This window comes from Oncorhynchus mykiss, chromosome 17, assembly GCF_013265735.2.
Source record: "Oncorhynchus mykiss isolate Arlee chromosome 17, USDA_OmykA_1.1, whole genome shotgun sequence".
Lineage (NCBI taxonomy): Eukaryota > Metazoa > Chordata > Actinopteri > Salmoniformes > Salmonidae > Oncorhynchus > Oncorhynchus mykiss.
This window is the reverse complement of record NC_048581.1, coordinates 28,345,470-28,369,361: the sequence shown is the minus strand read 5'-3', so window position 1 is coordinate 28,369,361 and position 23,892 is coordinate 28,345,470. Positions and strand designations below refer to the sequence as shown.

The 23,892-nt window shown below is 40.8% G+C and overlaps 1 protein-coding gene and 1 pseudogene across 3 annotated transcripts; one reads left to right on the top strand and one right to left on the bottom strand.

Moving 5' to 3' along the window:
• Positions 1-341: 341 nt before the first annotated feature.
• LOC110495156 (cholecystokinin-like) lies at positions 342-2,910 on the top strand. Of its 3 annotated transcripts, none has more exons than XM_036949613.1 (3): positions 342-402; positions 2,274-2,549; positions 2,706-2,910. In XM_036949613.1, the coding sequence occupies exons 2-3, from the start codon at positions 2,276-2,278 to the stop codon at positions 2,774-2,776; spliced, it is 345 nt and encodes a 114-aa protein (XP_036805508.1). In that variant the 5' UTR covers positions 342-402; positions 2,274-2,275; the 3' UTR covers positions 2,777-2,910. The 3 variants fall into 3 exon arrangements, with proteins under 3 accessions (XP_036805508.1, XP_021426160.1, XP_021426161.1); XM_021570485.2 differs by lacking the exon at positions 342-402 and adding an exon at positions 2,056-2,171; XM_021570486.2 differs by lacking the exon at positions 342-402 and adding an exon at positions 2,056-2,171 and having other exon boundaries at positions 2,689-2,910.
• A 15,957-nt stretch (positions 2,911-18,867) lies between these two features.
• LOC110495127 lies at positions 18,868-22,872 on the bottom strand (annotated as a pseudogene).
• Between the last annotated feature and the right edge of the window lie 1,020 nt (positions 22,873-23,892).

The following is a 23,892-nucleotide window of genomic DNA, read 5'->3' as shown; positions in this document are numbered from 1 at the left end:
TACAGAGATGAGGTAGTCATTCAAAAATGATATTGAAGCCTATTATTGTATACAGGGTGAGTCCATGCAACTTATTATGTGACTTGTTAAGCAATTATTTACTCCTGGACTTATTTAGGCTTGACATAACAAAGGACCTGAATACCTATTGACTCAAGACATTTCAGCTTTTCACTGAATAAAAACATAATTCCACTTTCACATTATGGGGTATTTTGTGTAGGCCAGTGACACAACATTTTAATTGTAGCAATTTTAAATCCAGGATGTGATGCAAAATGTGTAAAAAGTCAGTGGGTGTGAATACTGACATTTGACATTTTTTACCTCTCAAAAGGTCAAATCGTTCATACACGGTGAACCCACAAGACGACGTGGTGAATGATCCTCATGCCTCGCTAGGTAAGCTCATCCCCATCAAGACTTCACTGTCACTATCCTCAAACCACCACCTATTGAAACCCCAAAGCCCCCTCATTCAGCCAATAAACTGTATATTAAACAAACACAACTTCATGGCCTCTATGTATTCTCTGGTGACCCTAAAGGTTAAAAGGGAGTGTTTGACTTGATTATTCTTTGGCACCGTGTGTCAAAAGGTATATCCAAGTAATGTCTGGGAAACCAAGACACCATCGCGTGCCTAATCACTTGGCAGGCCTTCTGCTATTTCTACTGTTTTCTTTGGTTCTATTATCACAGGTAGAGCTATTTATGTTGTGCCTCGATTAGCGTAAGACGGTAACAAAAGCGAAAGGGTGAGTCCTCTGTCTTTGGCCTACGTTCAATTCCTTCCAAATGTAAGCTGGAAAGCCTGTGTGTCTGTGATATTATGATAAAGAAAGTTTGGAGGGGAGTGGTATATCTCCTTTACTGGAAGTTACAGCAGTAAAAAAGAGGAACACAGCACAATTTAGAGGGCTGGAGATGGAAGGACCCTAACAAAATCAGTTTATTTCTAATCTAGGATCATCAACAATCTTTGTGCTTTTTTAAATGTAATTATCCTTTACATTTCCCTTTAATGATCAGTTTCTCCATAACACTCTCTTCCACACCCACATCTCAAAACTGAATGAACAACATCTCAAACATACCTTAATTACCCCAGTTACCACACACACACCTCCAGTCTTCATAAGAAAGAGCCTCCTATACATTCTTATCATCCTTTGGAGTGCCAGAAACTGACAGACTGGCTTCCAGTTTTTCTATATACATTAGTTGATACTTTACATTCTTGTGAAGTGCACAATGTAAAGAGACATCAGGTCCATGTTAAACCATTATATCTTGTTTCCTATTTCCATAACAGCATAGTACTTTGGCTGTGGTATCCTGACAACAATTCCAGTGTTTAAAAAAACATATATATATTAACAAGCTTCATTTGCAACATTCTAAATGGATATCATGTCCGTACGAATTGAATTAAAATGTTTTTATTGCTTTTAAAGACTATCCTATACACAGAATATATTTCCTTGACTATTTAGAAAATCTATAGGTAAACAACTCTAATGTTGGTTCCAGTCAATGATGCCCTCTTTAATCCAGATAAGAGTGTTGGATGTACGTCATCACACACTGTCCACTTAAAACCCTTCCTCATCCGTCGTTTAGGTTACGCCATAACGATATCGCTGTCATAATAGTTGTATAACTAGGTCTATATTAAGAACAACAGTAATGATATGGTGCCTTTGTGTTTCAAATGTGTTTCTAAGTGATGCACCACTTGCAACTTTTTTCTATGGCCTTTCTAATGGTTGATCTATGGGTTTTATTGCATGTCAATGCAAGTGGAAGTTACAGTTGGTGGTCCTTGGCCTTGGATACAGGTGTTATGACAGGGTTGTAGACTTCTGTAACAACAACCACTATTGAATGTCTGAGTTATACTTTATTGTCTCTCATTTCCAGGCGAACGATTAGAATATTGATGCGCCCCATTCTGGCACTGAGCATCCATTACGCATGGAGTTTCCATCGTCTTTTTCAATCAATCAAGGGTTCCATCTTGGACATTGTTATCAGATATTGCTCTTTTACCATATTGGCTACATAGACCTTTGTCTATAAAAGACCTGACATAGAGAGCTGGCAATATCATTCGCACTTGCTGACTTCGTTTAGTACAGACTGTTACGTACGATCACCTCTCTTTTAAGGTAATTGCCACTGTCATTTTCACACAAAAAAATAGCTTTTTGCATTCCCTACTTCTAATAATCTAAAGCTATATTGTAAGAAAACTCTTCTTCTGCGTCCAGGCATGGCAATGAGTGGATTGTTGGTGTGCGTCCTCATGGCAGCGCTAGTAGGGGTTGGTTTGACATCACCCGTATCCAAGTCGGATGGCAACACCAAACAGGGTGGGATACTGCCACAGCTACTGGCCAGGAGGGAGGCAGTGAGGAATGCTGCGGAGAACATCGCTAAGCGGGAGCAAGACCCTCAAACGAGCATGGCACGGATGGAGAGGATGTCGCACCTGTCGGAGGACCAGCGCGAGTTCATGTCCAAGCAAATCATGCAGGCCATCTCAGGTAAGTGGTGGTGTCGAGTCAAGTGCATGTGTGAGAGAGAAAGAGAGATGCCAACATCTACTGTGGCACATTTGAAGTGCATCGTTGTTCGCTTGAGCACTTTAAATTCCCAATTAACTTTTCTGTTTGGTTCATGTAGGTTTGTATTGTTCGCAGAGATGATGAACGAGTGTCCGGACCGGGACTACCAAGGATGGGTAGACTTTGGACGGCGGAGTGCAGAGTAGAGATGAGGCCTGTGGTACATCTTCAGTTACTCAGGAATCCATTCCTATTTGAAGTAGATTGTATATTTTAATTGGATTATGTCATGTCATGTTTTGCTTTTAATCCAAGTGTCATAATAAACATGTTTGCAGTATGTATGTCTACGGACATTTCTTGATTTCATTTAGGACAATGGGCGGGTTTCCATTCAGGATATGGGTTGGTTTCCCGGACACAGAATCTACATGAAGTATTCTTTCTAGTCTAGGACAAGGCTTAATGTGTCCGGGGAAACTTGTGTTGTGCTTCCCTTGCCAGCCACAAAATTAAGGAAATTAGAAGGGGGATGGGGGGATTTCGGCATGACTACATTTTCTTGAATGACAATTATTTCATTTTCAGACAAAGAGGATAATACTGCCTCGAGAAATATTACTGCTTATAGAAATTCGTACTCCTAAAAGTGTGCCTTTAGAAGTGAACAAGCAATTACCTACAGTGCCTTGCGAAAGTATTCGGCCCCCTTGAACTTTGCGACCTTTTGCCACATTTCAGGCTTCAAACATAAATATATAAAACTGTATTTTTTTGTGAAGAATCAACAACAAGTGGGACACAATCATCAAGTGGAACGACATTTATTGGATATTTCAAACTTTTTTAACAAATCAAAAACTGAAAAATTGGGCTTGCAAAATTATTCAGCCCCTTTACTTTCAGTGCAGCAAACTCTCTCCAGAAGTTCAGTGAGGATCTCTGAATGATCCAATGTTGACCTAAATGACTAATGATGATAAATACAATCCACCTGTGTGTAATCAAGTCTCCGTATAAATGCACCTGCACTGTGATAGTCTCAGAGGTCCGTCAAAAGCGCAGAGAGCATCATGAAGAACAAGAAACACACCAGGCAGGTCCGAGATACTGTTGTGAAGAAGTTTAAAGCCGGATTTGGATACAAAAATATTTCCCAAGCTTTAAACATCCCAAGGAGCACTGTGCAAGCGATAATATTGAAATGGAAGGAGTATCAGACCACTGCAAATCTACCAAGACCTGGCCGTCCCTCTAAACTTTCAGCTCATACAAGGAGAAGACTGATCAGAGATGCAGCCAAGAGGCCCATGATCACTCTGGATGAACTGCAGAGATCTACAGCTGAGGTGGGAGACTCTGTCCATAGGACAACAATCAGTCGTATATTGCACAAATCTGGCCTTTATGGAAGAGTGGCAAGAAGAAAGCAATTTCTTAAAGATATCCATAAAAAGTGTTGTTTAAAGTTTGCCACAAGCCACCTGGGAGACACACCAAACATGTGGAAGAAGGTGCTCTGGTCAGATGAAACCAAAATTGAACTTTTTGGCAACAATGCAAAACGTTATGTTTGGCGTAAAAGCAACACAGCTGAACACACCATCCCCACTGTCAAACATGGTGGTGGCAGCATCATGGTTTGGGCCTGCTTTTCTTCAGCAGGGACAGGGAAGATGGTTAAAATTGATGGGAAGATGGATGGAGCCAAATACAGGACCATTCTGGAAGAAAACCTGATGGAGTCTGCAAAAGACCTGAGACTGGGACGGAGATTTGTCTTCCAACAAGACAATGATCCAAAACATAAAGCAAAATCTACAATGGAATGGTTCAAAAATAAACATATCCAGGTGTTAGAATGGCCAAGTCAAAGTCCAGACCTGAATCCAATCGAGAATCTGTGGAAAGAACTGAAAACTGCTGTTCACAAATGCTCTCCATCCAACCTCACTGAGCTCGAGCTGTTTTGCAAGGAGGAAGGGGAAAAAATGTCAGTCTCTCGATGTGCAAAACTGATAGAGACATACCCCAAGCGACTTACAGCTGTAATCACAGCAAAAGGTGTTGCTACAAAGTATTAACTTAAGGGGGCTGAATAATTTTGCACGCCCAATTTTTCAGTTTTTGATTTGTTAAAAAAGTTTGAAATATCCAATAAATGTCATTCCACTTCATGATTGTGTCCCACTTGTTGTTGATTCTTCACAAAAAAACACAGTTTTATATCTTTATGGTTTGAAGCCTGAAATGTGGCAAAAGGTCGCAAAGTTCAAGGGGGCCGAATACTTTCGCAAGGCACTGTATATACTACTAATTAAATATACACTACTGTATTGTTGATTGTGTTTGTTTATTCCATGTGTAAATCTGTGATGTTGTATGTGTCGAATTGCTTTGCTTTATCTTGGCCAGGTCGCAGTTGCAAATGAGAACTTGTTCTCAACTAGCCTACCTGGTTAAATAAAGGTGAAATATATATATTTTTAAATATTTAATTCTTAATTTCCTTAATTTTGTGGCTAGAGTCAAATACTTTCTGTGGCATACACTACTGGTCAACATGAGATACCAAAATTATTCTGAAGTGTTCGAGGCCTTGCAGTCCCAATATAGAAAGGGGGGATTTCCTTTATGGCTAGAGTCAAATACTTTCTGTTGCCCACATCAGAGTCAAATACTTTCAATAGAACAAACTTCACGTCAGGATAGGCAACCACAATTAATAATTCATGTATGTGTGGTAAATTAAACAGGAGGGAGTAAAACGTAGGCAAGCAATAAACATTTCAAAACAACTACTAGTCGAATAAGACATGGGAGAGATGACAAAGTTTGACAAAGATTTATAGATGAATACACTTGAAGCAAATAGCCAAACTGAAATCTGCTGACATTACTATTGTTTCCCCCGCATTCAAACCGACATAAAAAATAAAATGAAACGCAGCCTAACGCGATCAGAAATCTCAACTAGCAAGCAAGCAAGTCGCAGCAATGATGAATTGAGTGCCTTCAAGTGTCATGACGTTGGCCTCTTTGGGTACAGCATCCTCTTCTCCCTGCCTCCCTCTTGCCTCCTTCAACCAGACTGCTATGGACAGAGAGAGGTCGTAAATTCCTGAGGAGAAGACCCTGCCTCATGGCCACACAGTATAAGAGACAGAGTGAATTTTCATAGGGAACAAAAGGAATTTCTTCCACCTCAGGGAACTTGAGGTCCGAACAAATTTCATGTTCCGGAGAAGGTATAAAAGATCAGTGAAGAATCCAGCTACGAACTGGTCCATTTGTTACAACTTGGGGAAGCTCATGGGAGACGGTGTGGCCACATTACCATAACGCTGTTTATATAATAGCCTCAGATATGAGGTTTACATCTAATTGTTGTATAAGATGAATGAGTGAGTATGATCCTGTTTGTAAAATTGTGTAATGTGATTTTGGACTGTTTAATGAAGGAAACTCCATTTCCCTTTTGAGTTGAACTAAATCAGAGGACCGCCCATGAGCCCAGTTAGGGTCAGGCCTCCTGGGACAGCCCCTTTTCTGGAGTTTTATTCAGAATTGCAATCTTGAGAATTCCTCAAGTGGACCATGTTTCTCTCAATCACGGGAGGATGAAGGTTGCAGACCATTGCTGAATCTTTTAACCATACCACGTGGTTAAACTCTTAGACTATCGATACCAACAGAATAAGAACAAGTCTTTGATATTAATTTCTAGTCTGCAGCTAGGAATTCGGTATCATTGAATGTGAAGAACGACAACCGCCGAAACAACCATTCTACAACAACATGAATGAATGGCACTCTGAACTAACCACTATAACCACGACAGAGAGGGAGAGACGGGCAATTCTACAAAGGAAACAAACTTTTCAACAGCGATCAAGACGACACACTGAGCAAAAATATATATATTGATTGCAATTGTTCCCGAATGAGTGAGAGTTCATGTGTAAAGGATTAGCATTTCAATTGTTATAATTATTAACTCTGTAGTGACTTCTTAGTCAACCCCCACTTCCCTTTTGTCTAACAAGCCGCGATGCCGGTTTAGCCCACTAGGGCACATTCTCCTATCATTTCCTGTAACCATATTTACTGTTTGTTTATGCATTTCTATGAATTACTTAGTTAGTAATAAATTATTTAAGACAATTGATGTATGGATGACTCATAGTGAAGACTGGGTTCGTGCAGATAGCCAACAATTTATGACGTTTAGAATGAGACTAACGTGAGGTAAAATAACTAATTCATGAATTCGAAGACTAATTGATCAGATAAAATATCTGAAAAGTTATTTTAGGAAATTATACTTTGTTATCTGAATATTTTCCTTGGTGCCCCGACTTCCTAGTTAATTACAGTTACATGATTAATCAGTTTGATCGCGTAATAACTAATTACAGAAAATCTTTGATAAAACTTCATTTAATGATAGTAAAGACACGACACAAGCAATTCACAGCAATGAAGAATTGAGTGCTTGAGCGTTTACGCAAGGGGGATTCTGGCAGGGGGGAGCTTTTCGGCACAACACCGGCCCTTTGAGTAGAAAAATAACACATGCACGTGTGGCTGATAGAAACACAATATACTTTTTAATGTACAGGTGGTACAATATATACAGACTTACATCTCAGTGATTATAACATAGACTTCAGCATTTTAAACATCTGATATGTATTTCTGTTTTGTTCATTTTCTTCTGAATAAAAATGGTCATCATTTGCTATAATTTCCCCTTTTGATCTGCAGTATCCTACACCTTTTTATCTACAATTGATTGTCCAGACAGCTGAAAAAGCATCCAAGAAAGCATGCAGTCCATGATCACTTGGTTTTTTGTACCTTTCTTTTCTTCGGTGACACTTTGCTTGCATCTGTTTTTTCCTCGTTTTTTCCCTTAGTGCAATCACTTTGAATGCCCAACTTCATCTTTTCATACAGCTCACTTTCATTATTCCTGATGACATGAATTACATTTGTACCAACAACACTTTAGTTTAAGCTCTGATAACACCGATCCAGCACATAGACTAGTGCCGAGACCTTTTACAGTCACTTTCTGTTGTCTTTGATACAGCATGATAAACTACCTGAATGCTTTTGGTGAGGTTCGACTAAATACAGAAGTTTACAATGACTGACATAATTGACAGCATTTCGAAGTAAAGCATTATTTTACAATGACTTGCAGCAGGTGATGTTGTGTGATGCCATGTAAAACACACAGTACTACGAGTGCTAAATGAGGACTTTTGAGTAAAGAGCAGAGTAGTATAACTCAGTGAATGTCAATAATGTCACAAACGTTCAGGAAGTAAAGTCAGTGTATCAATCTCTCTACCATTCTGTAATCAAATAAAATGTTATTTGTCACATGCACCGAATACAACAGGTATCACAGGTATCACCTTACAGTGAAATACTTACTTACAAGCCCTTAACGAACAATGCAGTTTTAAGAAAATACCCCCCCCCCAAAAAAAAATAATAATAAGAGATAAGAATAACAAATTATTAAAGAGCAGCAGAAAATAACAATAGCCGGGCTACGTACAGGGGGTACCGGTTCAGAGTCAATGTGCGGGGGCACAGCAAAGCTGCTATTGTTTTGAGTCTTTTGTAGTCATTTTGTAAATACCTTTTCAGGTTATTACTAATATTGGGCTTTGGTTGAATTAATTAATTACATTTCAAATTAATGAAAAATAAATGGATTTCATGTTATTTTACGGTTCACTACCTGGGGATAATAGGCAGAATCTACCGTACACACAAAACCGATTAGCGATGGTGCTGGAGGCAAAATGCAAAACTGGAGAAACAGGGAAAAGTCTCTGCACATTTCCATTCAGATGCAAATGTATTTTAATGGTAGCTTTAGGTCAGTCGACCTTCAACAGTCCACTTCCTGGTAATTACTTATGTTCCTTTGAATTCATTTCGAACACCATTTAGTACCAGGTTACCTATTATTTTGACGAAACTTCCAGGAAGTATTCATTGTCACCATAAATACGCTCTTAGTAAATACCAGACAAAAAACATGTAACTTTATGCACTTGACTGTATGCTGCTTTCTTGACCAGGTCTCCTTGCAGCGATGAGACAAGACTGCAACTACCAATTGGATACCATGAAATTGGGGGGGGGGGGGGGGGGGGGGGGGATATATACATATACTATGGAAAGGCATTCACTGTTAGTCTACGCCTGTTGTCTGCGAAGTGTGTGACAAATACAATTTGATTTGAAAAGTAAATACTCTGTGTGTATGCTGTCCGTCTCTGTATGAGAGATCATGTAATTCACACATACCCAGAAATACCCATGTATAGTGCATTCGGAGAGTATTCAGACCCTTTGACTTTTTCCACATTTTGTTACATTACAGCCTCATTCTAAAATACACTACTGGTCAAAAGTTTTAGAACATCTACTCCTTCAAGGGTTTTTCTTTATTTTTACGATTTTCTACATTGTAGAATAATGGTGAAGACATCAAAACCATGTAATAACACATATGGAACCATGTAGTAAGCAAAAAAGCGGTAAACAAATCTAAATATATTTAATTTTTGAGATTCTCTAAATAGCCACCCTTTGCCTTGATGACAGCTTTGCATTCCCTCGACCAGCTTGGCATTCCCTCAACCAGCTTCATGAGGTAGTCACCTGGAATACATTTCAATTAACAGGTGTGCCTTGTTAAAAGTTAATTTGTGGAAAGGCTTTCCTTCTTAATGCGTTTGAGCCAATCAGTTGTGTTGTGACAATGGAAGGGGGGTATACAGAAGATAGGCCTATTTGGTAAAATACCAAGTCCATACTATGATAAGAACAGCTCAAATAAGCAAAGAGAAACGACAGTCCATCATTACTTTAAGAAATGTCAATAAGGAAAAAATGTCAAGAACTTTGTAAGTTACTTCAAGTGAAGTCGCAAAAACCATCAAGCGCTATGATGAAACTGGCTCTCATGAGGACCGCCAGAGGAATGGGAGACCCAGAGTTACCTCTGCTACAGAGGATAAGTTCATTAGAGTTACCAGCCTCAGAAATTGCATCCCAAATAAATGCTTCACAGAGTTCAAGTAACAGACGCATCTCTACATCATTGTTCATAGGAGACTGATCGAATTGCTGCAAAGAACCCACTACTAAAGGACATCAATAAGAAGAAGAGACTTGCTTGGTCCAAGAAACACGAGCTATGGACATCAGATCGGTGCAAACTTGTCCTTTGGTCTGGAGTCCAAATTGGAGATTTTTGGTTCCAACTGCCGTGTCTTTGTGAGACGCGGTGTGGGTAAACCGATGATCTCCGCATGTGTATTTCCCATCTTAAAGCATAGAGGAGGAAGTATTATGGTGTGGTGGTGTTTTGTTGGTGACACTGTCTGTAATTTATTTAGAATTGAAGGCACACTTAACCAGCATGGCTACCACAGCATTCTGCAGTGATACGCCATCCCATCTGGGTTGGGCTTAGTGGGACTATCATTTGTTTTTCAACAGGACAATGACCTAACACACCTCCAGGCTGTGTAACGGCTATTTTACGAAGAAGACGAGTGATGGAGTGCTGCATCAGATGTCCTGGCCTCCACAGTCCCCCGACATCAACCAAACTGAGATGGTTTGGGATGAGTCGGACCGCAGAGTGAAGGAAAAGCAGCCAACAAGTGCTCAGCATATGTGGGAACTCCTTCAAGACTGTTGGAAAAGCATTGCAGGTAGAGCTGGTTGAGAGAATGCCAAGAGTGTGCAAGGCTGTCATCAAGGTAAAGGGTGGTTATTTGAAGAATCTCAAAAATAAAATATATTTTGATTTCTTTAACACTTTTTTGCTTACTACATGATTCCATTTGTGTTATTTCATAGTTTTGACATCTTCACTATTATTCTACAATGTAATAAATAGTTAAAATAAAGAAAAACCCTTGAATGAGTAGGTGTTCCAGAACTTTTGACCGGTAGAGTAGATTAAATAGTATTTTCCCCTCAACAATCGACAGACAATACACCATAATGACAAAGCAAAAACAGGTTTGTAGATATTTTTGAAAATTTATAAAAAATAAAAAAATGAAATGTTACATTTACATAAGTATTCAGACCCTTTACTCAGTAATTTGTTGAAGCACCTTTGGCAGTGATTACAGCCTCGACTCTTCTTGGGTATGAAGCTACAAGCTTGGCACACCTGTATTTGGGGAGTTCCCCCCAGTCCTCTCAAGCTCTGTCAGGTTGGATGGGGAGCGTCGCTGAACAGCTATTTTCAGGACTCTCCAGAGATGTTTGATCAGATTCAAGTCTGGGCTCTGGCTGGGTCGCTCAAGGACATTCAGAGACTTGTCCCAAAGCCACTCCTGTGTTGTCTTGCTTGTGTTCTTAGGGTTGTTGTCCTGTTGGATGGTGAACCTTCACCCCAGTCTGAGGTCCTGAGTGCTCTGGAGCAGGTTTTCATCAAGGTTCTCTTTGTACTTTGATCAGTTCATTTTTTTTCACCTTTATTTAACCAGGTAGACCAGTTGAGAACAAGATCTCATTTACAACTGCGACCTGGCCAAGATAAAGCAAAGCAGTGCGATAAAAAACAACAGCACAGAATTACACATGGAATAAACAAAAGTACAGTCAATAACAGAATAGAAAAATCTACATGCAGAGAACTGGAAGGAAAGGCGTTCAAAGTAGGTGTTGGCTTTGGGGATGCCCAGTGAGATATACCTGCTGGAGCGCATGCTACAAGTGGGTGTTATGGTGACCAGTGAGCTGAGATAAGGCGGAGCTTTACCTAGCAAAGACTTATAGATGACCTGGAGTAGCGAGGGCCAGTCGACGAGAGCATACAGGTCGCAGTGGTGGGTGGTATATGGGGCTTTGGTGACACAACGGATGGCACTGCATTCAGTTTTCTGAGTAGAGTGTTGGAGGCTATTTTGTAAATGACATCGCCGAAGTCGAGGATCGATAGGATAGACAGTTTTGCTCCTTTCTTTCCCTCCATGCTGACTACTCTCCCAGTCCCTGCTGCCGAAAAACATCCCCACGGCATGATGCAGCCACCACCATGCTTCACCGTAGGGATGGTGCCAGACGTGACGCTTGCCATTCAGGCTAAAGAGTTCAATCTTGGTTTCACCAGACCAGAGAATCTTGTTTCTCATGGTCTGAGAGTCTTTGGGTGCCTTTAGCCAAAATCCAAGCTGGCTTTCATGTGCCTTTAACTGAGGAGTGGCTTCTGTCTGGCCACTCTACCTTAAAGGCCTGATTGGTGGAGTGTTGCAGAGTTGTTCTTCTGGAAGGTTCACCCATCGGGTTCTTGTTCACCTCCCTGACCAAGGCCCTTCTCCCCCGATTGCTCAGTTTGGCCAGGCGGCCAGCTCTAGGAAGAGTCTTGGTGGTTCCAAACGTCTTCCATTAAAGAATGATGGAGGGCACTGTGTTATTGGGGACCTTCAATGCTGCAGACATTTTTTGGTACCGTTCCCCAGATCTGTGTCTCAACACAATCCTGTCATGGAGCTCTACAGACAATTCCTTTGACCCCATGGCTTGGGTTTTGCTCTGACGTGCACTGTCAACTGTGGGACCTTATATGGACAGGTTTGTTCCTTTCCAAATCATGTCCAATCAATTGAATTTACCACAGGTGGACTCCAATCAAGTTGTAGAAACATCTCAAGGATGACCAATGGAAAAAGGATGCATCGGAGTTCAATTTCGAGTCTCATAGCAAAGCGTCTGAATAGTTATGTAAATAAGGTTCATCTGTTTTTTATCTTAATACATTTGTAAACAATTCTAAAAACCTGTTTTCGCTTTGTCATTATGGGGTATGGTATGTAGATTGATGAGGACAAATAAATGTAATCCATTTTAGAATAAGGCTGAAACGTAACAAAATGTGGAACAAGTCAAGGGATCTGAATACTTTCCGAATGCACTGTATGTTGTTGCTCTTTCAGGTTCTGAGCTGGTTTCAGAGGTGACTGATGAGGAGCTCATGGGAGCCTCAGGCCCTGTCCCTGACCTCCCAGAGGATATCACCGTGGCCTACTCCATCCCTGAGAAGGTCAGTACCAAATACACCTTTTAAGAATACTGTAGTATCTGTACGGTGAGCACAGAAAAGCCAAGTCCCCATGTATCAGTGGAGGCTGGTGAGGGGAGGACAGCTCATAGTAATGGCTGGAATGAAATGGATTGAACGAAAGTGTATCAAACATATGGAAACCATTCCATTCAATCTGTTTCAGCCGTTACATTGAGCCGTCCTCTGATTTAAAGTGTGACTCACCACTCTCGACTCTACGAGTCGGGGAAATTAATTGGCAGATCTTAAGTAGTTTCAAGTAACAATGGCCTTGTCCGAAATCTGGCTTTTCTACTACTCAGTTAAACTGCATACCATTTAGAATGCGCTGCTTAGTATAAACTAATGCAGTACGCAACTAATATCAACATACTATGCTCATCCATGCTGCGAAGGTGTCATCCAATGATCAATTGTGTTGAATCCCGCCATTCTGATTGTCAGCTGTTGTCAAAAACATGTAGGTCGCAAAATACATTTACTTTCTTCAATAGAGTGCAGCAAATTCTACTAGATAAAAAAACTGAATGAGTATGACATCCTGGTATTTAAAGCTTACCACAATTCTGAAATTTCACACACTGTATAACGTTCTATTTTCGTATACTCAAAATGCCTACTATTTAGAATGGTAGAATGGGTATTCGGACACGGCCCATGAAACATTTTTCCTGTTAGGGGAGAAGGAACAGAGTCTAGATGAGCTGATGGCTCAGATGAGGAATATATAGCTAGGACCAGAAGACACCTCTGCTTTCAGACAACCCTCATTGGCACAAATGAAACCCTATTCAATATAGTGTGTTACTTTTGATCAAGGCCCATTCTGTTAAATTAGCTTGAAGTAATGGACCAGGTACATACAGATGTTAGCTGTATAATGAATTGTGCTAATGTATCACCTGCTGATCGAGAGGAAAGATTGTTGTAACACGCAGAATTGAATAAGTAATCAATCATTGCAGTTATGGATGAAGTCTCTAACCAATTATTACTACTATATAAAACTTGTAAAATGTTTTGAATGATGGGGAATGAGGCCCAACATTTCTCTGCATGACAAACCTGCCTTCACTGTATCTGCTCCATGTTTAGCTCTGGTCCAGAGCCTTACCTGCGGTGGGAGCCTTGATGGCTCAAGCTGCACGTAACGCTCTGGACCAGAGCTACTCTATGTCATACTCTTAGCTGTTTAAACTGATATATAGATGTAACGGAAACTTTCTCTGCTGAAACTCTACCGACTGATTCTCTGTACACACTTTGTTTCAATCAATGGAGGAAGGGAAATACCATCCTCCTCAGTGAATTTCAGAGAAATATAAACAGTGAAAAATGTCAAATGTAATCATTTTAATATAAAACTATACTAAATATATTCACGTCGGCAAATAATTCATTTAAAGCACAGTATCCTCAACTATGTCTACAGTAGCCTCAACAGCACCATGGTGTAGCCAGAGGACAGCTAGTTTCCATCCTTCTCTGGGTACATTGACTTCAATACAGAACCTAGGAGTCTCGTGGTTCTCACTCCCCATAGACTTACACAGTTATTATGACAACTTCCAGAGGACTTCCTCCAACCTATCAGAGATCTTGCAGCATGAACTGAAATGTTGTCCACCCAATCAAAGGATCAGAAAATGAATCTAGTACTGAAAGCATAAGCTACAGCTACAGTTGAAGTTGGGAAAATGTACATACACCTTAGTCAAATACATTTAAGCTCAGTTTTTCACAATTCCTGACATTTAATCAAAGTAAATATTTTCTGTCTTAGATTAGTTAGGATCACCACTTTATTTTAAGAATGTGAAATGTCAGAATAATAGTAGAGAGAAGGATTTATTTCAGCTTTTATTTCTTTCATCACATTCCCAGTGGGTCAGAAGTTGACATACACTCAATTAGTATTTGGTAGCATTGCCTTTAAATTGTTTAACTTGGGTCAAACGTTTTAGGTAGCCTTCCACAAGCTTCCCACAATAAGTTGGGTGAATTTTGGGCCATTCCTCCTGACAGAGCTTTTGTAACTGAGTCAGGTTTGTAGGCCTCCTTGCTTGCACAAGGTTTTTAAGTTCTTTGTGTTCTTTTTAAGGCTTTGTGATGGCCAATCCAATACCTTTAATTTGTTGTCCTTAAGCAATTTGCCACAACTTTGGAAGTATGCCTGGGGTCAGTGTCCATTTGGAAGACTCATTTGCAACCAAGCCTTAACTTCCTGTCATGTCTTGAGATGTTGCTTCAATATATCCACATACTTTTCCTCCCTCTCAATTCCATCTATTTTGGGAAGTGCACCAGTCCCTCCTGCAGCAAAGCACCCCCACAACATGATGCTGCCATCCCCGTGCTTCACGGTTGGGATGGTGTTCTTCAGCTTGCAAGCCTCCCTGTTTATCTCCAAACATAACAATATTCATTATAGCCAAACAAATCTATTTTTGTTCAGACCAGAGGACAGACAAGAAGACCAGAGGACATTTCTCGAAAATGTACGATCTTTGTCCCCATGTGCAGTTGCAAACCGTAGTCTGGATTTTTTTATGGCGGTTTTGGAGCAGTGGCATCTTCCTTGCTGAGCGGCCTTTCAGGTTATGTCGATCTAGGACTCGTTTTACTGTGGATATAGATACTTTTGTACCTGTTTCCTCCAGCATCTCCACAAGGTCCTTTGCTGTTGTTCTGGGATTGATTTACACTTTTCGCACCAAAGTACGTTCATCTCTAGGAGACAGAACGCGTCTCCTTCCTGAGTGGTTTGACGGCTGCATGGTCCCATGGTGTTTATACTTGCATGCTATTGTTTGTACAGATGAAAGTGGTACCTTCAGGCGTTTGGAAATTGCTCCCAGGGATGAACCAGACATGTGGAGGTTTACAATGTTTTTTCTGAGGTCTTGGCTGATTTTTTTTCATTTTCCCATGATGTCAAGCAAACGAGGCAGTGAGTTTGAAGGTAGGCCTTGAAATACAATTGACTCAAATGATGTCAATTAACCTGTCAGGAGCTTCTAAAGCCATGACATAATTTTCTGGAATTTTCCAAGCTGTTTAAAGGCACAGTCAACTTAGTGTATGTACAGTGCCTTGCGAAAGTATTCGGCCCCCTTGAACTTTGCGACCTTTTGCCACATTTCAGGCTTCAAACAAAGATATAAAACTGTATTTTTTTGTGAAGAATCAACAACAAGTGGGACACAATCATGAAGTGGAACAACATTTATTGGATATTTCAAACTTTTTTAACAAATCAAAAACTGAAAAATTGGCCGTGCAAAATTATTCAGCCCCTTTACTTTCAGTGCAGCAAACTCTCTCCAGAAGTTCAGTGAGGATCTCTGAATGATCCAATGTTGACCTAAATGACTAATGATGATAAATACAATCCACCTGTGTGTAATCAAGTCTCCGTATAAATGCACCTGCACTGTGATAGTCTCAGAGGTCCGTTAAAAGCGCAGAGAGCATCATGAAGAACAAGGAACACACCAGGCAGGTCCGAGATACTGTTGTGAAGAAGTTTAAAGCCGGATTTGGATACAAAAAGATTTCCCAAGCTTTAAACATCCCAAGGAGCACTGTGCAAGCGATAATATTGAAATGGAAGGAGTATCAGACCACTGCAAATCTACCAAGACCTGGCCGTCCCTCTAAACTTTCAGCTCATACAAGGAGAAGACTGATCAGAGATGCAGCCAAGAGGCCCATGATCACTCTGGATGAACTGCAGAGATCTACAGCTGAGGTGGGAGACTCTGTCCATAGGACAACAATCAGTCGTATATTGCACAAATCTGGCCTTTATGGAAGAATGGCAAGAAGAAAGCCATTTCTTAAAGATATCCATAAAAAGTGTTGTTTAAAGTTTGCCACAAGCCACCTGGGAGACACACCAAACATGTGGAAGAAGGTGCTCTGGTCAGATGAAACCAAAATTGAACTTTTTGGCAACAATGCAAAACGTTATGTTTGGCGTAAAAGCAACACAGCTCATCACCCTGAACACACCATCCCCACTGTCAAACATGGTTGTGGCAGCATCATGGTTTGGGGCTGCTTTTCTTCAGCAGGGACAGGGAAGATGGTTAAAATTGATGGGAAGATGGATGGAGCCAAATACAGGACCATTCTGGAAGAAAACCTGATGGAGTCTGCAAAAGACCTGAGACTGGGACGGAGATTTGTCTTCCAACAAGACAATGATCCAAAACATAAAGCAAAATCTACAATGGAATGGTTCAAAAATAAACATATCCAGGTGTTAGAATGGCCAAGTCAAAGTCCAGACCTGAATCCAATTGAGAATCTGTGGAAAGAACTGAAAACTGCTGTTCACAAATGCTCTCCATCCAACCTCACTGAGCTCGAGCTGTTTTGCAAGGAGGATTGGGAAAAAATGTCAGTCTCTTGATGTGCAAAACTGATAGAGACGTACCCCAAGCGACTTACAGCTGTAATCGCAGCAAAAGGTGGCGCTACAAAGTATTAACTTAAGGGGGCTGAATAATTTTGCACGCCCAATTTTTCAGTTTTTGATTTGTTAAAAAAGTTTGAAATATCCAATAAATGTCGTTCCACTTCATGATTGTGTCCCACTTGTTGTTGATTCTTCACAAAAAAATACAGTTGTATATCTTTATGTTTGAAGCCTGAAATGTGGCAAAAGGTTGCAAAGTTCAAGGCGGCCGAATACTTTCGCAAGGCACTGTAATATTCTGACCCACTGGAATTGTGATACAGTGAATTATAAGTGAAATAATCTGTCTGTAAACAATTGTTGAAAAAATTACTTGTGTCATGCAAAAAGTAGAGGTCCTAACCGACTTACCAAAACTATAGTTTGTTAACAAGAAATTTGTGGAGTGCTGCCTGTACTGCATAATTGTTGCGGGATTACTAACGCATTAGTTATATTAGCTATGATGTTACTTTAGCTAATATGGTGACAACGATGTAGGCTGTGTGTAGTGTTCAGCGGTTATGATGTGGTTTGGAATGTTTTATTTTTGCCTGGTTGCAGACAGCTGATGTGTTGTGCATTTAAGTCAACAAACAAGGTTGAAAGGAGGAAAGCACAAAGATGCGAAAAGGAATGCAATGTGGCTATGAAAGTGAACTGTACGTGTGATCAGCGGTGTATTCATTCTGTCGATTCTGTTGAAAAACCGAAACTGGGATAAACATACCCGAATTTGACCAATAGAAACTGTCGTTTGCAACTGTTGGACTAATGATTACACTCTAGATCAGCTAGATGCAAGAGTGTGAAAGGTGGTATTGAATGTGTCGCTGTCTGTCACCTCAAAAGTTTTCACTCGACCTGTTTGCACCTATGTTGTAAACTTAAATTCATATACTATCTTGTAGCTAGCTACCTCATGATGGGTATAAGGAAAATGTGAGCATCATGTAAAAGCCTAAACCAGTCATTGTAACACTGAACTGGGGGAATGGAATATGAAAGACAGTCATCCAATATGCTATAATAGAAATAAGGCCATGCTCATCAAAAAAATGGTCTTCCTCCCTCATCTTAAACAGCACCGACTGACACTGCTGTAAAGTTGTTTATTTTCAGATTTTTAGAGGACAACAACGCGCCCTCAATTATGATATCAGTGTCCTGAAATGCGTTGACATCTAGATTTAATCCACAGCCAAATGTATCATGTAGCGTCAGTGTTGTAGGTCTACAGAACATGAACTTTAAACCTGTCATAGAGAACAGAGAACATTCATGGCTTGTGGTCCTGGGAGTATACAATGGAGCTAAAATACCTTTATAATAACTGATGAAGCAAATTGTATTTTCCCTGATGTCACTTATGTAACTGTATCAATCTGTTTCCAATTTACTCAAATGAGATCATTTTCACTTTTAATTGGGCTACCCAAAGATATTTAAATGAGAGACATGCCACCTGGTGGCAGCAAATGGAACGGCAAAAAAACATTCTAGAAATAATATTAAATTGTCCACATGATAGAGCCACATAAGAGTTATAAGGTAACACGAGTAAATTACATCAGTTATCATTCAGCTGATGCAATCCTGTCAAAAGTGACATATTACATATTACATATTACAGTATGTGACCATGACATACATATATATATGGTTTGATCCCCCATCATCAGGGGTATTTGTGGTCCAGAGGCAGGAGTGTTACCTCTTCACCAGATTCTGGAACTATCTCGACCTCTCAGTTCGTTAATTTCCTGGACCTTCTCATCAACTACGGTGGACACCACCTCCTCAATCACCCTCACACACTTCTTTATGTGGGGGTAATACGCTGTGGCAAAACCGAAAAATAATGAATGAATGAATTGTGTGTATTATGGGTAACAACACTTGAAACTTTCATTGATTCATTTGTTTTGTTAATTATTCTCCTGCTTGCTCACCTTCCACCACTTCCTGGACTTGTTGTACTTCTTGGACCTTCTCGACCACGATCACTTTCCTGACCTCCTGTCTGGTCTCCACATGCCTACTGGTAGACACAGGCGAAGAACACTTACGGTCAGCTAAACTCACCAACACACATCTTGATCTACTTGTTTGCAATGAGGTGCTAATAAAGAGCTGTCATTCACTGAACCCACTGTAGTGTACCAGCATTGATAAGGAGATGGGACAGCTTACAAAAAGCCTTGTGGGTACTGGAGTACACCATACCAACCAACTGTCTATTTACCTAACACCAGTATAAATGACCTTAGATACTGTGGTACCACATATTTATGGTCCACACTCTCTCTTCCACTAACCTCTCCCTCTCTCTACTTCTGTCTTTCCTTTCTCCCTTAATCTTCCCTCCCTCCACTCTCATCCCACATCCCCTCCTCCCTCCCTCCCCTCTTCTCCAACCCCCAATTACTCCAACTTGCTCAATCTCCATCCTCCCTCTACTCTCCGCTCTTTCCATTCCCCCATCTCGCTATCCCCCTCCTTCTTTCCTGCCCCTCCATTATCCCCTCTCACCTGAGTCCCTCTCCATCCAGCAGCCTCCTGTACTCAGCGATCTCCATCTCCAGCCTCATCTTGATGTCCAGGAGGATCTGGTACTCAGAGGCCTGCTGCTGGATGCTGACGTTGAGCTGCTGCAGCTCCTCCTCCATGCTGTTGATACAAACCTGCAGATGGCTCAGCTGGGAGCCGTGGCGGCCGTTTATATCAACGTACCCCTTCTAGGAATGTGTTTATGTTTGTAAGGGATGAAGATGAAGGAATGAAGGAGAGGGTAGTAGAAATGTATAAAGAGGGAAATGAAGAATGGTAGAGATAGTTAGATTGCTGTGCATAAAGGTGTTAGAACACCTTGACATTAGACCACTGTGGAGGTCTGAAAACATCTAACAAACTTTGATTTTGGAATGTACTGTTCTTTTAAGACCTAAAGGAATTCCATATTTTAGGAACAGAGGTAGGGTAAAGAGAAACGCTATATGTTTAGGGATGCTGATTCACTAAGATGGTTTTACATCATACCTGAGTGAGCAGGCCATGCAGTTCAATCTCCAGGCTCTGGAAGGTCCTCTTCAGGTCGGTCACCTGAGACTGAGAGGTCTTCACCTCTGTGGTGCTGGTGGTGATCTGGTTCTGAAGCACTTCCACCTGACACACACACACACACACCGTATTAGTCAAAAGTATAGTACCACTTCACAAAATACATGTCAATTGTGCCTCTCACAAAACACATTCAGGGACCCATGCCCACATCTTTGGAGTCCCCCTGTACTATTTTCAGAGGTTGTCTCACCTTGCTCTCAAACCACTTGGCAGCATCTCTCTGGTTCTTCGTTATCATGCCCTCATACTGGGTCCTCATCTCTTCCAGCACCTTGCTCATGTCCACTGAGGAAGCACAGTCCATCTCCACATTCACAGCACCACGATGCGGCCGCATCAACTGCATCTCCTAACAACAGGAAAAGGGGAACAAATTGTGCTATAATACCTGGGATTTGTAGTTTACTTATACAGATGGAAGGGCAAAAGCACCTGAAAACAATCTGTATATTTGAGTACTAATAACAGTGAAGTTGCCCTAGATTTGTTGTGGGTGAGTTTTGCCCCCTTGTGGCCAAACATGGAAAGATCTCAAACACACTGAGAATTGATAAATACATTCAATGCGAAAACATTGCAAAAACTACGGGGGAAGCCATTGTGTCCAAATGAAAAACCCCATGTGGCTATCCTGGCACATTGAGACTTCAGCCAACAGCACAAGCGTTACGACTTGAGTGTGTGAGGAGAAATGACCTCCCCGTTGTTCTTCCTGAGGTAGACCAGCTCCTCCTTCAGCCCCTCAATCTGTATCTCCAGTTCTGCTCTGGTGAGTGTAAAGCTGTCCAGGACTCCTCTCTGACGAGCCACATCCCCTTCCATCTTCATACGCATGTTAGCCTCTGTCTCTAACCTACAGGGGTTGAGGAAAGAAGAGGGCTTGATTAGTTCCTCCTCACAACAAACCAAGATACAACTTGCCCAACAATAAACTGATCCATAGCTCTGCCTACCCCCATGAGCATTTCTGTAGATCTGGGAGAATTGCATCTACTCAATCTCAAACCTATAGGCCAAGAGTTACAAACAGAATCAGTACACTCAGAGAGGCTGTGTACAGTACAAACAGGAAGTGCACCTACTTAATCTTGAAGACATCAGCTGCATGTCTGGCATTATCCACCCGCAGGATCATCTGAGAGTTCTCCACAGACCTGGCTTGGCTCTAGGAACAGGAGGACAGTCACAGTCAATGGAATGTAACAACAGAGTCAACTATGTATAGGATATCATGTGTTTAGATCAACAGATCTGGTTCATGTCTACAGTTCGTTCATTCATAAACAACAGGACACCATTTTTCGACGGTCAACAAGATAGACAAAAGGAATTATACCTATAATCTATCACTTATCTAATTCATTCTAGTGACTCATCTTTCACAAACCTGTTGGCGCCTTCTCAATTCAATCCCCACCTCCCTTCCCAATGGGCACAGACATCAAATCAACGTCTATTCCACGTTGGTTCAACATATTTAAATTGAAATGACATGGAAACGATGTTGATTCAACCAGTGTATGGCCACTAGGTTGCTACATTATGACTACATTACCCAGAAGTACCTTGTTGCGGATGTCTGTGATGGTGGCATGGAACCCACTGAGGTCCTTCTTGTGAGTTGGTGATCTCATCTCGTAGAACTCTTTGATCTGCAGCTCCAACTTGCTATTGGCTGTCTCTAGAGAGCGCACCTGTGTACACAGGGAGTGGAGGGAATCAGTTCAGTTCATGCCTGTATCCCGAAACCGCACCTATGGGTTCCATTTGGGGCGCATCCCATCACGTTATGTGAATCAGCGCACTCCCATAAAATAATCCCCAACATAATGGAATTGAAAAGAAATAATAAAATCCTGCTATGTCATTGTCCTCATTATGTAGGAACGTGTGTTTACAATAGTAATACAGGTGTGTCTTAATAATAATAAGATTTCCCCTTTGAGCTTTACAGGAAAACGGTAGGTTACTGTTTCTTCTCAATAGCAATTTTACAATTAGAAAAGTTAATGGTGGAATACATCGTTTAAAAAAAGTTTAAAGTTAAGTAAAAGTTGTTTTAAATATATGTGTATGGGGTCCATTAGCTGTAGCCTACTGTGTTATCACATTTTATTGAACATTGTGGATAGTATTGGTGAAAGGGGTTATAAAAAAAACAACTTTATAACAAATATTAAATATGACTTTCTCATAGCAGTTTTCTATATCATCGTATAAGTTGTGTTTTGAAAAGATTGATCACTCTGCCTTGTCGTTCGTGCCTTGACTTTCGGTCTCCAAGCACATAATCTGGGTTGTGCGTAATATCGCGGAGCGCACCTAATCTCCAGACACATCTCCATCACTCTGCCTTACCTTTTCCAGGTAGGTGGCCAAACGATCATTCAGATTCTGCATGGTATGCTTTTCGTTGGCGCCAAAAGTAATCCGGACTGGCCCGTCCATAGAGAAAGAAGACTGAGAGATACGGGTGCAGTATTTCCCCGCACCTCTGTTTACACTCGGCGCGCGACTGCTCCCAACAGAGGACACGCTCATACTGGATCTACCGCCTCCCAAACCGCTGGAAAACTGCATCCCATCGGACGAACAGAGGCCACTCGAACCGACACCACTACGCGAGCTGTGGCTACGACTACTACTGCGACTGGCTACAATGGACATGGCGAGAGATGGTCTGGCGATGCGTCCTGTGAGGTTAAAGTGCGTTCTTCCGAGTAGGAGGCGACAAGTCAAATCTTATACAGGGTCTCTTAACTCTTATACAGTTCGATTAAGAATTATTGACAAGGTCACCACTTTTCCTTGGAATGAAGGTAGACCCAATTGTTTTGTTCAGTGGGTGGGTACAGGGCTTGCAATAACTATGTAACAAGATACATCAAATCACGAAGGACATCTAGGGAATTAAATGTTCAGAAAGGGTTGTGGTTTGTGAAGGGTATTGTGTTTGACAGGTATAGACACGAGAGTTTGAGATCCTCTGGAAATTCACTGGATGTGTTTTGTAAAACTGACATTTGATGGTTTCATATATCCATTTTCAATTACATTTTTGTTTGTTTACTGACATTTGTAATGTATGTGAATATATACTTGTCAAGGATTTGTAGGCTAAATGTTGTAAATGTTGTTATTTTACCAAACAAAAATGTTGCACGAAGTCACTCCTTCACTTACATTTGATGATTTGTCATTCTATCCACTTGAAAAGATGGTCAGTAACAGTCATCTTTTTGAAATGTAGATAACCATTATGAACTGTTCATAAATGCAACACATTCAATGTTGTTACTTTGTCTACTCGGTTTATTTGCTCTCAGATTAGTTGGTTTGGATAGTATGTTTAATCATTGTCAAAGATGTGTAGTAGCTATTGCTATTTTTTCCCCAAAATAGAACATTGCCCCAAGTCACTTTGATTTTCTCATTCAAAGATGTACAGTCATTTATTTGAAATATGAATAAACCTCAATTCCTCACATTCCAGTTTGCCTACTCCGTACCTGCTCTCAGATGTTGGTTTGTATAGTGTGTTTAATTCAACGTAAAAGTGAATGCAAAACAGTCACAAAACTGTGAGTAAATTGAACAGTTTCATTCCAAAACGCTCTATA